At 36.3% G+C, this 17,404-nt stretch overlaps 1 protein-coding gene across 6 annotated transcripts in view; it reads right to left on the reverse strand.

The window, feature by feature from the left end:
• LOC150102202 (ral GTPase-activating protein subunit alpha-1) overlaps positions 1-17,404 on the reverse strand; it is an 800,562-nt gene that overhangs the window by 268,545 nt on the left and 514,613 nt on the right. For all 6 annotated transcript variants that reach the window (XM_090398990.1, XM_090398987.1, XM_090398991.1 and 3 more), the window contains one exon: positions 13,479-13,589. In XM_090398990.1, coding sequence (XP_090255116.1) covers positions 13,479-13,589 — 111 coding nt within the window. The remainder of the gene's footprint in view (positions 1-13,478; positions 13,590-17,404) is intronic.

Here is a 17,404-nt window from a genome sequence, read left to right on the forward strand (position 1 = left end):
CCCATTTCCCTGTCCATCTTGATCTATCATTATCACTCACAGTACTACTATTCTCATTTACAATAACTTCAGTCTCACCAGTTCCACTCTCCTGATCACTTCTTATTTCTTCTCTCATCACTCGTTCTTCCTTGAAGCAAAAATCTGACTCACACTAAATTCATTCCAATGCAACCCATCACTTTTGTACATTTCCATCTTTCCTTCAAATGCATTCCACATATTCACAAACTCCACTCCTGTTTCCTCACACAGCTCTGCCAACATGCCATTTATGATCCCTGCTCTTTGTATCAACTCACCAATATCATATCTAGGCAACACATGGACTCATCATCTACCCACACTGTTATCTTTCACATTCCTCAACAATCTACTGATATCCATTCTTACATGCTCTTTATGTCCATATAAGTAATTTGTTACAACCACCAGCAGCTCACTTCCTTGTCCTCTTCTCATATTTAACATATCAATTACCTGCTAATTCTCCCTCCTGGAAAACAGATTCTAATAATGGAATCTCCTACATCGCTTTCTCGAGTCATTCTTCACCTCTTTTTCTCTGTTTTCCTTCATTGTAACCTTTGCACTCATTCATTTTTATCTACCTAACTTCTTATCTCACTATGCATATTTTTCATTTCACTTCTCATTCTGATCAACTCATTTTTCAAGTCTTGTTCCTGAAAATTACATTATCTATCAGTCTATCATTCATTTCTTTTGTTTCCTCATTTTGATGTCCCTTCTCTTCCATAGTGTCACTCACTTTCATTTCTTCAGCTATACTAACTTTTGCTTCTGTAGTTCTGCTTGCTTCCATTCTTTGATTTATACAATCATTTGCTCACACAGCTGCTTCCATTCCATGATTAATATAGTAAAAAACGCAAATGATTATGTACTCCTAAACAACATTAGAAGAAATGAATGCAGCATTCAAAGAAATGAAAAATCACCAGGACAAGATAAAATCCTAATAAAACTTATAAGATGCTGGCATGGTTTGCCAAGTGGTTAACATATCTACTCTCCAATCAACTGGTCATTCGTTTGAATTCCTCCTTGGTATGGATGTTCGTAAATCCCTGCTATAGCTGTTTGAGTTTATAAGGCTTGTCTTTTTATTATTATTTATTTATTTATTTAACGTACAGAAATTATTTTAATCAAAGAATTCTTAGCTTAATAAACAACATATATAATACTCGTACAGATAATGGAACCATGCAACTGCAATTCCTATGTTTTGTATAAATAAAATGAATTAAGTAAAATGAATTAAAGCTGTGAAAACCACTGAAGAATAAGTATATTAAATAAAGTTATAAAATGTATGCCAAAATAATGAAGGAGAATCAACCCTATTCTTGAAAAAAAATATAAACGAAGAACAGCAGCTAAAGAAAAGTTGTTTTCCAGGGGGAAGATGCCTGCATAAATACTATATTCACTCTAAAAATATTACTTGAGAAAATAATAGAATTCAAAATAGAAAACTGGCCACCAGTGTTAACAGTTAGATTGTAAGATGTGTAGCAAAAAAATAAATTAATTTTATATTTATTGTGACAATATTGTGTAATTTTTAGATTGACTCTTGACAAGTATAGGGTGTTTGGTTACATTTTTTAGACTGTATTTTAATTCTTTGTTTCTTTTTTCAGTGTTCTGAGACAAAATAGTGGTGGTGGTGAAAGAGAGATAATTCCATAGGTCAGTGTGAAAAGCAAAGTGAATGGAATGGATTTTTCAAGAATGGTACAGTGCTGCGAGTGTGTATGTATGCATGTTGCAAATGTTTATGTGAAGAGGTTGAATAAGAGAGATGAGTGAGAATGAGTATGCTGGAAATATGATATACTGATTAACCATGAGGCTTATTTGAATCACAGCAGGGGACCATGGCATGGTAAGTGAAATGGAAGATGGCAAGAAAGAGCATGTAACTGTTAAGAAAGTGGGTGAAACTGATGTTGAAAACAGAGTGCAATTAACAGTAGGATTAAGAGTGGGAGCTGATGGTAAAAAATTGTGTCAAACTGACATCAGATTTCATATTTGAGTTCTCTGAGAACAGGTAAAGATTCTTTATTCTAACAGGTTTGAATTTGATTGCCTTTTTCTTGAAACATGTGAATACTATGAAATCATTCAAACCTTAACCTCTCTGACTTTATGCCAATCTCTAAGTTTTGGGAAGTTATTACTATTGATTGTTCATAATTTTATTTTATTTTTTAATCTATGCAGTTTTTATGACTGTTCCTTTGAACTGTAACAATGTAATTCCTATCTCAGCAGTAACTGAGACATGAGCTAGTAGGCACATACTTCATGACTTATTTTATGATTAATCTTTTGAATATCGTTACCAGTCAGTCTCCCTGATATGTTACAATGGATGAACCATATCAGAATTTTTGAATAAAATTCTATATTTTTTTTTAGATGTATGAGCCATTAAAATTTCTACAAATAAAAGATAGAATATTGCCAAAGTGAAGAGTTGAGGCACAGAGCAGAGATCATGAATGGTATGTTAGCATAAAACTATAAATAGAAAGAAGTGCAGGTTGCGAATGTGTGGGATGCGTTTAATGAATGGAATCATATAAGAGTGATAGACTTTGTTTGGATGGTTCTGGTGTGAGTCATTTGGAGACTCTGCTGCTAGAAGGGAGAATAATGACTGCAATTAATGGATCTGAGTAAGTAAGAAGCAATGTGGAAGAGCAGAAGAGTAAGGGAGGAGAAAATAGAAAAGTACTTATTAATGGAGAAGTGAATAGAATGACCAAACAAGAATGTAAGACAGACAGGATGGAATAGTAGTCAGAATGTAAGAAGGGTCAATGATGGAAGGGGAAGTGAACATGTGGGTAGACAAGAGAGATATGGAATGGCCTGGAATGTGTGTGGGGGGTGCAGGAATTTGGGTTTGGAGAAGATTCTGGAATAAGAGAGAGAGAGAGAGAAATGGCTGGGGGAAAGGCATGAAGGAGTCGTGTCTAAGAAGTGATATTAGTGGAAATTGTTACAGACTGAGGAATGGACTGTTATGTTTATATACAAATGCTAGAAGTACCGGAAATAAGGGGGAACAATTTGAAGTGGTTCAGTTCGTTCACCGAAAAATTGTTGGAATAGGTGAGACATGGTTGGATGAGGATGACATCCTGATAGGAATAGAGATGGAAGGTTATGACAGAAAAGGCAAAAAGAGATAGAGTACTATTGATGATAGAAAAGGTAAGTTAAGCCGATGAAAAGTAGAGATGCAAGGAGGGAATGAGTGATGGTGGTTTTCAGGCAGTATAGTGTGAGGTACAGGTGGATAGCATGAGATAGTTGATACAGACCTGGTAATGTGGAGGGCAGTGACAATGAAATGTACAGGCAAATTAGCCAGGGTAATAGGAAAGTGGTGATTGTTATGGGTGGATTCGATTATGATAATATAGATTGGGATCTCGAGATAGCATTTGGAAGTAAAGAAAATCAATTCCTCCAATTTTTGAGGGACAACTACCTTAAGCATAGAAGGCATGTGAGAAATGAAGGTCTTGGATTTGATCATTGCATCAGAGGATGTTATTGTAAATGAGGCATTGAATCTTCCGCTAAGAGTTTAGTTTCCTGGTTGGCTGCCAGCTATTTGAGGACTTCTGAGAGGAAAGGATATATATATATATATATATATATATATATATATATATGTGTATATATATTATAGAACTAAAAGGCAGTGAATTATGAAAAGCACAGGAGACAGACTGCAGCTGTTATCATGTAATGAGGACATGGATGGAAAGAAGATCAGTACTACTTAGTGGCTTGCATTTTACATTGGTGACTTGATGAATTAGTCATTGCTTCTGCTATTTAAGAACTATCTAGCAGAAGCAATGACTAAATGTATTGCAAGAGTCATAAGGTTAAATAAGGCAGGTTTAAAAAGAGTGAATGAAGAGATCTAGCATGAGTGGTAATAATCACTTACATGAGAAGTAGAAAAGAACAGAAAGGAAGGTGACTTGGTTGGTAAGTGTGTAGCAAAAGTGCAGTATGAGCAGCAATTAAGTAACAAAACCAAAATACTAGGGAGTTTTTTCGATATGTAGCCAGCAGATGAAAGAATAATTATGAAAAGATGATACTGGTTGGTGAAAATGGTAAAAGGATACCCACCATGGAGAATATACTTGAGATATTAAATGAGTAGTTCGTAGAAATTAAACAGGGAAACTCAAACTTATGTGGAAGTAAATTTAATAGCCATAAAATTTTCATCTAAGTATCAAAGGCATTTCAGTATGTTAGCAACTGAACACAAAATAAAATGCAATAAAGGAATTAACTTTTAAAGTGACACTCGAGCATAAATAAGTTAGTAGGCAATTAGTAAATTCGTAATTTAAAAAAATAACAAATAAACAAATAAAATAATATAATAAGATAATAATCAGGAATTTACATAAGGTTGGTACAATAATATTTCACATAAAAGGTATAAACGAAGGCTACCAGATTGGTTTAAATTCGGTTGGTGTAGAAAGGCCTCACAGTGCTCTGTATAACTACTCTACAAGAATCAACTTTTATGTAAGAGTTTAGTTTCCTTCCACAGAACCTTATGTTTAGTCAAGATAGCATGTTCTGCTAATCCATACTGCTTGGATTTATGACACTGGATATAAGATTTATGTTCCTCACAATGAACAGCTACAGATCTGCCAGAGTGTCCAAAGTGAGATAAACTGCAGGTACAAGGGATCTGATAGAAACCTGGAACACTGAGTGGAGAAAGCTTGTCTTCAGATGAGGAAAGGATTGTAAACATCTTATTATGAAGCAGTTATCAAAATGAGCAGTTCATAAAAACATTTCATCCTTGTGAATGTGACATCATGCAGAGTTTGAGTGCAGTGAAAGTAAGGAGCAGAGACTGACTGTTAGTAAGAAGCAATATATGGGGCATTGAGTAAACTCAATATTAATAAATCTCTGGGACATGATAATACATTACTGTGTGTCTTGAGAGAATGGCAGGGAGTTAACTTCTGCTTTGATACAATTGTTTATTATGAGTCTTAAACTGAATCAAGTTCCAAAGGAGTGGAATGTAGGTAGGATTGTACTGCTTCATAAGAGAGATGAAAAGAGTTTGAGTGCAGTGAAAGTAAGGAGCAGAGACTGACTGTTAGTAAGAAGCAATATATGGGGCATTGAGTAAACTCAATATTAATAAATCTCTGGGACATGATAATACATTACTGTGTGTCTTGAGAGAATGGCAGGGAGTTAACTTCTGCTTTGATACAATTGTTTATTATGAGTCAAACTGAATCAAGTTCCAAAGGAGTGGAATGTAGGTAGGATTGTACTGCTTCATAAGAGAGATGAAAAGACTCAAACTTCAAATGATACACCAATCTGTATGTCAGGTGCAATGGTTAACGTGTTGAAGAGGTTCGTGAGGATCAATATCTGGTTGACAACAGTGGCTTCCTCTTTGATGGGCAGCATAATTTTGCTGAAGGAAGATCATGTTTTAGTAATCAGTTTACTTATTACAATAAGGTGATAGGAGCATTGGAAAAGGGAGTTGCATAGGAGGTGGCATCAAAAAGTTTCAAGACTAGCTCTGTTTACGAGAAATTACTTTATTTATCTATGTTTACACACTATCACCTTCAAAATAGTCCCCTTGCATAGCAATACAGCGCTCCCAGCATTCCTGCCACTCCTGGAAGTCTTCTTTTCGAAGTGTGTCAAGCATCTTCTGCGATTCGCACTGGATCTCTGCAATGGTGTTAAAACAGCGACCTTTGAGCTGGATCTTCATCTTCGGGAAGAGGGCGAAGTCTGTAGGAACCAAATCTGGCGAGTAGGGTGGGTGCGGAAGTGAGATCATCTTGTTTCTGGCAAGAAACTCGCATGTGAGGAGAGCTCGGTAACAGGGTGCATTGTCGTCGTGGAGCATCTAGTTTTTCACGTGCCACAGATCCGGTCGCTTTCGCCTAATGTCCTCCCTCAGATGCCTTAAAACCTGGCAGTAGAACTAGCAATTGATGGTCTGGCCCCCGGGAGACGAATTCTTGATGCACAATGCCGCGAATGCGAAAAAGATGATGAGCATGCACTTTGTCGAGCTGCGGACCTGCCTCGCCTTTTTCGGTCGTGGAGATAATGGGCTCTTCTACTGTGAAGACTGTTGCTTCGTCTCAAGGTCGTACCTGTACACCCAAGTTTCGTCACCAGTAATGATCCTCGACATGAAGGATGGGACATCCATGGCACGCTGATGGAGTTCTTGGCAGACTTCGACACAATGTTCCTTCTGCTTCTGGGTCAGCAGCCTGGGGACGAACTTGACAGCAACATGGTGCATGTTAAAATCACGTGAGGATTGCTTGGACTGTTCCATATGACACACTGACAATGGCAGCAATGTTGTGGAGTGTTCTCCAATGATCCTCATGCACAAGTTGCTGAATGGTTTTGACATTTTCGAGGGCTGAGCTCGTTGAAGGTCTTCCTGATTTCTCGTCTTCCAGTGATGTTCTTCCGCTCTTGAAGCGCACGTGCCACTCAAAACATCTCGAACGACTCATTGTAGTATCGCTGTAAACTTGCCAAATCATGTCAAATGTCTCTGTGGTAGATCTGCCCAGTTTCACGTTCGCTCTTTGTTCTAACTTGCTGTCCACGATGAAATCGCAGACGTGGTAACACACATGGTCAGAATAGCACCAGTTGCACAGCTCCCGATGTACACAGGATGATGTCTTTTGGCACCGACCTTATGAAGGTCGGTGCTGACTGTGCATGCAGCCTTGTGTTGCCGTGTTGCAAAACTAGTCTCGAAACTTTTTGATACCACATCATACATAGTGGTATACTTAGTTTTTGCAAAAGCTTTGAACAGATTGCCACATGATAAATTTATAATTAAATTGGAAGAGAAGGGGATTTAGATTATGAGGGCAGATTGCAAGTATGTGGATTACAGACTCTGATGAACAGGAGAAAGAGGGGTGATATGAACTTGAATGGATGTTACAGGATATCGTCTGATGAAATTTTTCATTGTATGGAAGGTGGGGAGAGAACACAGGAGCATCCGTGGAAGTTGAGTTTGTTTACAGTCAAGAAAGGAGTAAGATCTAGGTTTTTCTCTCACAGAGCAGTGAGTGAGTGGAATAGTTTGCCTTTAGGGGTAGTGAGTGTGAATGAATTTAAGGGATGGTACAACAGCTGGTTTGGGTGATTTATAGCCTTCCTCAATGAGTCCTTGACTCCCTGGAGGTCTTAGATAATAATAATAACAACAGATTACTGCATTGGATTGGAGATGAGTTATCTGATAAGTATTAGCAAGTTGTGTATGGGGAAGTGATACCTCAGAAGAGGAAAGTCACTACTGGTGTACCTCAAGTGTCTATTTTAAGTCCCCATGCACAACTTAATTGATATTGGGGAAGGACTCTTTGGACGTGTCATGTAATAATAATAATATTGTGGAAGGTTTGTTGATGGAGTAAATGTTTGCATCTGCAAATATGTACCTCCATTTTTTGATGCAAAGTTGGGAATGGCTATAAGGAGTAGAGCAGATGTTCTGGCTTCAAAGAGACCTCAAATAAACTGAGTGAATAGTGAAAGGGAATAGGGGAAGGGGTTACCAGTTCAATGTAGCAAAGTGTGAGGTTTCAGAATATATTATTATTACTTAACACCTCCAGGGAGTCCAAAGACTCATCGAGGGAGGGTACCTACTCTACATTTCTCCGTCTCCACCAACTGCAACTACCTTCATCATCTACACTAATGCCATCTACCACCGACCACCACCACCACTAGCATTTTCACAGACAATCACAAACATCCATGCCCACAGTGTCGTTCGAACCCACAACCTTTTGGCAGGAGAGAGGACATGCTAACCACTCGGCCAACCAGGCTGGCATTTAGAAAAAGAAGATGTTTTTCAAATTTTAAAATGTAGATGCAGAGTATACAGCTGGTGGGGATATATTGAGGATGTGTAGGAAATAAGAGAGCTGGGGGTGATGGTGGATAGGAACCCAAAATCTAGAGGACACATTGCTAAAATTGTGAGAAAAGCAAAATGAATTATAGCAATGATATAGAGGACACTGACTTCTAGAAATAAGGAGATTCTAGGGTTGGTTGGTTGGTTGGTTTATTGGTTCAAGAACAGCAAAGGCTATATTGTGCAATAGCAAAGGTTACAGCAATACATAAATAGTCAAAGACAAACTAGTAAACAATATGCATGTACAAAAACCATGCCAACTAATGCAGTATCTACATATAAATAAAAAAAATAGCAAAAGTTACGGCAATAGACAAGGTCAAAGGTTACAGCAGTACACAAATAGTCAAACAATGCAGTATCTACATATAAATAAAATTACAGTAAAAGTTATAGCAGTACATAAACAGTCAAAGAGAAATTAGTAAATAATATGTATGTACAACAATTAAGTTATGCAGTATCTATATATAAACAAAATTACAGTAAAATGTGTTTGTACAGATTAATTCTTTGTAGAAGGTTAAAAATATCATGCAATCTGTCGGAGTCTGATAACATTGGCCTGAGTATATATAGGATGGTGTCTGCACATATATCTGCTCTGATATACTTTGGCAGAGAGCACTTAACCTAGAATCGTCCAGCTTGCATCTTCTTTGATTTAAAATATCCTTTCTACACTCAGTCAAATTCGTTTGCTGTCTCTATCTGCATGCACCACTCTCTCCTAATGCCACCAACAACTCTGAGCTCTTTCATTTCCTCTCCTTAAAAACTGATTTTCTCCAGTCCCACTCTCCTAACAGAAAAATCATTCTCTTAGGAGATTTTACTGTCCATACCACAACTAGCTTTCCTCCTCCAGGTGTATAGATCTTGCAGGCAGAGATTCTAAAACATTTGCCATCACTAACGACCTTACACAAATTGTTCACAAGCCAACCAGAATACCAGATAACCCAAACCACTCCCCCAAATACCCTAGATCTCTTCTTTACTGATGACCCTTCCAAATACACAGTGATGTAGTGAGCCCCCAGGTAATTCTGACCACAATCTAGTACTCATCTCCTCCTCCATGCAACAACGCTTATACAGCCACTCCCAGACAAGAGTAGTTTGGCACTATAACAGTGCCAAGTGGTACAGCCTCCGTGATTTCTATGCTTCATTCTCATGGTTGGACTGTTATTTCTGGTCTTCCAATCCAAACATATGCATCGAATGTATCACCAAAGTAATCCTCACTGGCATGAAAACATACATTTCCCACACTACTCTGAGGTGCTGCCCCCTAACTAAACCCTAGTTCTCCAAAAGATGTGCCAAGGCTGTGCAAATGAAAAATCAAGCATACCACAACTGGTTTACATCAAGAACTCCATCCTCCTTTAATGCTTATATCAAAGCCTGAAACAGATGCAAGAAAACTATCAATGCTTCCAAAACAGAATTTGAACAGACAAAAAAGGAGGAAACTTGCAGTTTTCCCAAATGGCAGATGTGCCTTTTGGTCTCTTGCAAAAGCAATTGGTCGTAACTTTTGTCCAACACTATTCCCATCCCTATTATACCCAGATGGCTCTACTGCATCATCACACACAGAAAAAGCTAATCTACTGGCTTCATACTTTGCTCCAATGCATAACTGTGAATGGTAAATACCCCCCCCCCCAATCATTCCAGCTGTCCAACATACAATGTCCCTATATTCTTTTGCCAGAAAGAGATCAGAAACCTATTGTCTAAATTACACACAAAAAAGTCTCCTGGCCCTGATGGCATTCTTCCAATTGTCCTAAGGGCTTGTATCAGAACTGACTCGTATCCTATGCCACCTGTATACTCTCTTACTCCACTGGTATCTATCCCAGAACCTCTGAAACTGGCCTATATTCAATCTATTTCTAAGAAGGGTGACAAATCGCCATCTAACTACCACCCTATTTCACTCACCTCAGTCTCCTGTCCAAAGTAATGGAGAACACTAATTCCCAACTCCTATACTACCTTGAAGGCACCAGGAGATATATTCAACAGGAGATATCTCATATATCACTCATCTGTGGACAAATGCCATGAAGAAATTTGGTGAATTGCAAGTGGTTGCAGTTGATATCTCCAAAGATTTTGACCAGGTCTGGCACAAAGTTTTACTATGAAAACTCCCATCATTTGGACTGTCTCAGGACTTCTGCAGTTGGATTGCCAACTTTCTGTCTGAACACACCCTATGTGTGATGGTAGATGGTTCCCTATCCTCCCACCATCCAACTAATGCTGGGGTTCCACAAGGTTCTGTTCTCTCACCAACCCTCTTCCTTCTGTATATCAATGATCTACTTCAGTTGACCTCGAACCAAATACACAGTTTTTTGAAATGGTAGCACACTGCACTCCTCCCTTTCATTTGACAAACCTCACTCTACACAACTCACTTCAACCTACAGAACATCAACCACCACTGTCCTCAATTCTGATCTCCAAGCTATCCTCCAATGGGCTCAGATAACCTCATCAATTTTACTGCTAGTAAAACCCAGTTCTGTCTTATTTCTCATAAAAAGAATCATTTACCCCAGTATTATTTTTGATAACACTCAAATTTCCAGACAAGATGAGATTTCTCTTTTTGGAATTACCCTGCCATCAGGCCTCTCCTGGCATAAACACATCGCAACCATTGCATCCTCAGGTTGCAAAAAACTAGGATTTCTCTTTCGCTCAATACATTACTTCACCTCTAAACAGCTGTTAACCTTATACAAATCACAAATCCATCCAGCCATTGAATATTGCTCTCACATTTGGAGTGGGGCTCGGCTTCTAAAAGCTCCCTCAAAATGTTTGACTCAATACAGAAGAGAGCAATTAGATTGATAAATGATCCATCTCTTACCAGCTCACTCACCCACTTTCACATAGACATTTGGTCTCTGCAATCTGTATATTCTATAAATATTTCCATGGCAAATGTTCATCTGAAATAGCATCAATAATTCCCCCACTCAGTACTAAATCGACTGGAACATGTACAGCTGCCACCCACCATCCTTTCAAAGTACACCTTCAAACCCACAGAACAAGTTTCTTTCCCCACTCCTTCATCCCTGCTACTGCTGTACTGTGGAACAGTCTTTCCCCTGATGTATTTCCCAAGGAATACAATGTACAGGCTTTTAAATCAAATGTAAACAGGTTTCTCCTTTCCCAACCCACTATTCATATACAGTACTAATATACTATAGGTTGATCAACCAACCTCTCGTCTATGGGCTCAACATAATATATATATATATATAAGCTGGACAGGTAAAAATTTTATCAAGTGTAAAGTGCTGGCACTGCCCCAAAATATGACAAACAGTAAGATGTGTATTACGCTTTTCACACATGGGAGGGTTATCAGCCCTCAGTAAATAAGAATGTGTAAGATGACTGTGACCAATGTGGAGCCTACCAAGAGAAACTTCCTCTCTTCTCTTTCTACATTGACTAGAATGCCAACTATGTTGGCATTCTAGCCAACGTAAAATGCCAAATTAAAGCTTAATTTCATATAATTTGTTTTCAATGCTTTTTACCATGATGACTGCCATTGAGCAATGAGCTTTGATCTTATAAACTGTCTATAATCTGCATATGGTACTGTCAAACAGTACATGGAGAAAGCATGAGTTGATTAAGGGAAGTGAAACTGCAGATGCAGTTTCATTTCCCTTAATCCCAATGCGGCTGGGAATCCAGCACAACCTGAGAATTGCTGGGAATCCAGCAATTTGAGCACAGATTTGGTCACCTCATTTTCAAAAGGATGAAGAAAAAGGTTGAGAAGATGAAATTTACTGAGTCTGGTGGATAGTAGGAGGAAGAAAGATAATATGATAGAGAGATACAAGTTCGTAAAGGGTTGTTATAAGATTAACGTTGAAGAGGATTTTTATAGAATTGTGGGAGATAGAGAGAGAGCAAGAGATCATTCCTGGAAGCTGTATAAGGAGGCTGCATTCAGGAAAGTTAGATGCAGGGTTTTTTTTGCATGGAGAGTGGTGATTGATTGGAAAGGTTTTTTCGGTGAGTATGGTGACTGCAGAGAATGCAAATGTATTTAAGGCACAGCATAATGAGCTGTGTGTGTGTGAGAGATAGAGGGATCTCCCTATAATGAGCTTTTGATTCAACAGAGGTATGAGGATGAAGTTAATAATAATAATCAGTGTTCTGCAAATATACTTGTCCACCTGCCTGTAGTTAACAGTAAAAATAAGTAAGTAGCTGTAAAATGAACGCAATGAAATAGTTTTATTTAATAAAGAAATAACTTCTCTGACCACGATATAGCACTATTAATCATTTTGTAGAACTCCTATTGACTTATTGAGAGATATATCATTACAAAAATGATAGGTTTAGGACAGTAAATTTTTTGAGTGGCAAGTAGGGTTTGTGGATAATTTGTTAAGCACTCATAATAACTTAGAAATGAACATTATTCACAGATTATAAAAAAGTTTTTGCCTCTTTGGTATACTAAATACACTTACCTAAAAATCTATTAAACCTCTGTAATGCCCTATCTGAGAAAATAGTAATAAGCATAAAAAGAAGTGGGAACACAAAACTTGAAACAACAGGAGGCCTTATATAAGGATGTCCCCATTCCAATATTATCTGAAATATATACATATGAAATGATTAAGGAGTTAAGGAACAATAAACAGAACTTGAGAAGTAGAACAATAAACAATTAGCAATAGTCACCAAAAAATCCAACTATGAATGCAGAATAATGTTTCCAAAAGAAACATTATTATATGAAAGTGAAGCATGGATAATAAGAAAAGAATCACTGCAGCTGAAATGAAATATACGGAACAGTTATACAAGATTAGAAAATGTAATGTGTTGGATGAATGACATATGAAAGAGTATCCAGGATGATGATAAAATAAACACTAAAGGGATCAAAAAATAAAATAAGAAATAAATAAAATAAATGGATAAAACACTGGAACAAAATAAAAACAGGACACCAGGCCTAGATTTGTTAAAGAAAGAAGATTACTGTTAGTAATCTTCTTTCTATCCTCATTAAAAATTAATGAGGATAGATATTACACTGTAGTGCTGACTGATTATCACTGAGAATGTTGTTATTTATTTAAACATTAACTAGAACATGATTTGTATCAGTTCTAGTTAACCTAGTTCCTTCCTAAATAAATTATGATAACAGTGCCTTCTTGAGGGGAGGGGGACTGTTTTGAAATTGTGTCTTCTCCAATATTTCAAATTTACATGATTTTACACCTCGGTCCATATATTCCTATTAGTTAAAATCTATAATAATCATTTACTGATTAAATTATTTATGTTATAAATAAAAAATGAAAGAAAAAAGTTCACTCACCTTAAAGACTGACAGTAAAGGTGGTCCGTTTTCTCCCCAGCACTGTGTCAAAATATTCTGAGGTAGATGCATGCACCACTCTCCCAAGCAAAGAATTAGAGAAAGCAGCAACTAATAATGATCAATTAGACATATTAAACTAAAAAATAGTGATTATTCTCGTATTTATTATAGAAAAATGATTTTATAGCTATCTAATGCTGAAAAATGCCATTCATATTTATTATTATCACATATCTTCATGGATTTCCAGGACAGAGTGCATAGGCTTGGCTTATACCTCTTTAATATGCTTAAATTCATTGTCCTTAATATATAATCAGACAATACATTTGAAGTGTGCATCATCACTCTCTCCACGAGAAATATCAAAAATCACTTCTCTCTATACATGTATGATTCTCTCAATAATTTCTGTTTCAATCATCTCTTCCATACAATACCTTTACTCCCAATCAATATCACTTACTTCCTGACTCTATTCTCAGAGTCAATATACCAGTTACCTATTTACGGCACTTTTTTCAGTGTTTCATTATATTCCATCCATCATATTTGGTTTGGAACAAATACAAATAGCAAAATTAAAGACATATGGCTAAAGACATTAGTGCTAGGCAGCTCAAAGAAGGGCCATTCTATGTTTGATTCTAGTTGTCTCCTTGATTCTATATATATGAAATTAATTCATAGATATATTAATTTCATCAAATTAATTTAAATTTAAGTATGACTTACCTTATATTTAAAAATATTGAGCCAGATACATTCTAGAAAATGGCTAATATTCACTACAAAAACACATCTGAAAAGGATTCTAACTTTCTAAATATGCACTTCCCCTAAATCATTCATGTTAATCAAAGTCTGTATGATTGACATGACGTGATATAAGAAACATTTGACTCACAAATGTTTCTTATATAGCCGCAGCCAATCAACTTTTAAAATTACAGCGATTATCCAACACTTGCCTATATTTATTTGGTAAGCATTTTCTATGGTTCTGTGTACCAAATAAATGCAATGTCTAACAAATCATATACTCCATTTATCCACTTTTATCAGCACAACTTCTGCCAACTACTATTATCATGAATTTGATAATGAGATCATCATCAAATTCCTGCCATGTACACTTAAGGGGTGTACAGGATATGATAGTACTAAATGAAAAATTTACATCAACTTCCTATCTACAATTTTCCTCCAAATCAGTCTGTTACTTGTCAAGACTCCAACATTATCAGATCATATATTTCTATCGTCTAAGGCACCTTTTTCACCGTATCAATCCACCTATATCTTGGTCTTCCTCTGGGTGGTTTTCCTGCTAACCTGGCAGAGAACACTTGTTTTGCTAATCTTTCCTTGCCCATTCTGTTTAAGTGACCATACCACCTGAGATTAGCTCTGCTAATGCATGCCTGAATGCTGACAATGTCAAGTTCTTTCCTAATATCCTCGTTTTTAATATGATATTTATTTAATTTAACATGAACTGATGCCATCTGTTCATGCCCCTAATCTTTCTCAGGACTCTCATATCTGCAGTCTCTAGTCTTTGGTGAAGGGTTTTACTTCTGCACCAGCTCTCAGATCCACAAGTTAAAACTGGTTTGAACACTTTCTTGTATACAGCTAATTTAGTGTTCTAACTAAATTTTCTCTTATTCCATATGCATTTATTCAATTGACTTCCTACCATGCCAGCTTTGTTGATTCTGTTGTCTATTTCCATATTTAATTTACCATCTTCACTAAAAATCATGCCTAAGTAGCTGAAATGTTTTACATGTTCTATAGGTAGGTGATATTCTTTGTTAGCTTCCTCCAATCAACTCGGTCTCTTGTTCTTGATGTCAGTTGAGAATGTGTCCATTTTTCGATGTTATCAGTCCATTTTAATTGAGGTCGGTCCCGGAACAATTCCTCTTAGTGCTTGCTTTGGAATGCCATTAGCTCTCTCCACATGTCCGAACCATTTCATCTGACTTCTTCTGATGACTGTCAGAATATTTTCCCTTCTTCTCCCATCTATTGAAGCAATCAGTTTTCGGACATTTTCATTAGTTTCATCAGGGGTATAGGGAATTTTCAAAAGTCTTCTGTAAATGTTCATCAATAAAGTCAAGGCCTCACAACCATACAAGAGTATAGAATTCACTAAGGTGTCAATTAGTCTTAGTCTGGTTGTGATTGCTATTCTGTTATCTCCCCACAATGGTTTTAACTTCTGTAGGGCCATGGTTGCCTTAGCTATTCGGTACTTAATGTCGGTTTTTGAATGATCATCTTGACTCAACGTGCGTTCCTAGATAAGTGAACTTGTTTACATCCCCAATTTGTTTATCGCAAATTTGTATCTTTAAGAATTCAATGTCTGATTTTTAGGTTATAATTGTTTTTGTTTTTTGTAGGTTTAAGTATAATCCATATTTTTTTAATGTTCCGAAAAAGCGGCTGGTTATCTCTTTTAATTCTTCTTTCCTTTCTGCCAGGAGATCGATATCATCTGTAAAACATAAGCTATTTCTTAGTCTGCCAACTACTATTCCAGTGTCATATCCATGAAGAGTTTCATCTATGACATATTGTTAAATTGTGAATGAAACTATGTTGTGTAATTTAATTTTTTTTTATTCACATTTAACATTGATTATTATGTATTAATCATGATTTGTATAAAAATTATTTATTATTCCTTAATTTAGGATTACTATTTAAATATTTATTCCAAACTTAACCTACTATTAATTTATTAAGCAATAATATGTGCAGAATTTATAATAACTAAAATATATATATGATGTAACAAAAAGTGTTATTATAATTAATTGTATACGTAATGAAAAAGCTAATTAAGTAGCTCAAATATTCTGTTTATTCTTATTTGTGAAAATTTAACGTTATGTAATCACTCATGTAGTAGTAGAGCATTGTATTACATTAGCGAAATGTTTGCGTTCATTTGTTGTCATGGAGACGCATGAAATAAACAAGCACAAGTCGAAGAGAGCGTGACCTTCGGACTGAAAGGAGAGGAAAAATAAAATAGAAGATTTTTAATTAGAGAGAGGAGAGGAAGTTTTTGCGGAGCGGGAAGGAGGATAGGATACAAACAAAGGAAGTGGAAGAAAATTATAAGTTCTCTAGGGCAGAAATTCATGAGAATAGTGTTTAGAAGTGAGCCAAAACATAGTGAATCATATACTTAGCTGCAAGTGAAGTCAGCTGTGTTGTAAAGGAAGATTAATGCCGTAACCGGATAAATAAAGAACTGGACATTCAATGCAAAATTCTGATTAGTTCCAGTTAGTCTAGGATTACGTCTTAATTCTATGTTGCCCTGAGAAGAATTATATTGAGATTAACTAGTTTGAGAAAAGTAAACAAGGAAAGATATCAGTGCCTTACTGATGTGTTTTTTTTAGAGTAGTGAAGCGCGATCAACAGTAGTTCAGTTAAATCGCTGGAGAATTTTTATTAATGTGTTCTGCTAATGTAAATAAGTTAATTCATAAGTGTGCTCACAATTAATTGATGTATTGAAGATTGTATCTGGTAAGAGTAGTCATACTTGTTTGTTTATTCTAACATTAACATATCTTCGAAGTTCAAAGTCCGAAATAAGATTGCTTGGAATATTGTCTACCTTGATCAGTGCTTCCTGTGAATTTAAACATTAAGTACAGCTGATAGATATGTGGAGACTGAATAAATAAGAAGTTCCGTTTTATTAACTTGAGTTAAGAAAGCTTGTGATTTTGAAACTGTGAATTGTATGTGAAAGTTTAGAACATTGAATTGGCATGAGTGACTTAGCAAGATGTATTAAGTTGATTGTATTGTTTCATTTTAAAGCAGAATTCTTGTATTTGTTATATATATCATAAATTAAATGTTTTATTTTGTTAATCTAAATA

Source organism: Typopeltis vanoorti, chromosome 10, assembly GCF_054136105.1.
Source record: "Typopeltis vanoorti isolate ZY-2024b chromosome 10, IOZ_Tvanoo_1.0, whole genome shotgun sequence".
In the NCBI taxonomy this organism is placed as follows: domain Eukaryota; kingdom Metazoa; phylum Arthropoda; class Arachnida; order Uropygi; family Thelyphonidae; genus Typopeltis; species Typopeltis vanoorti.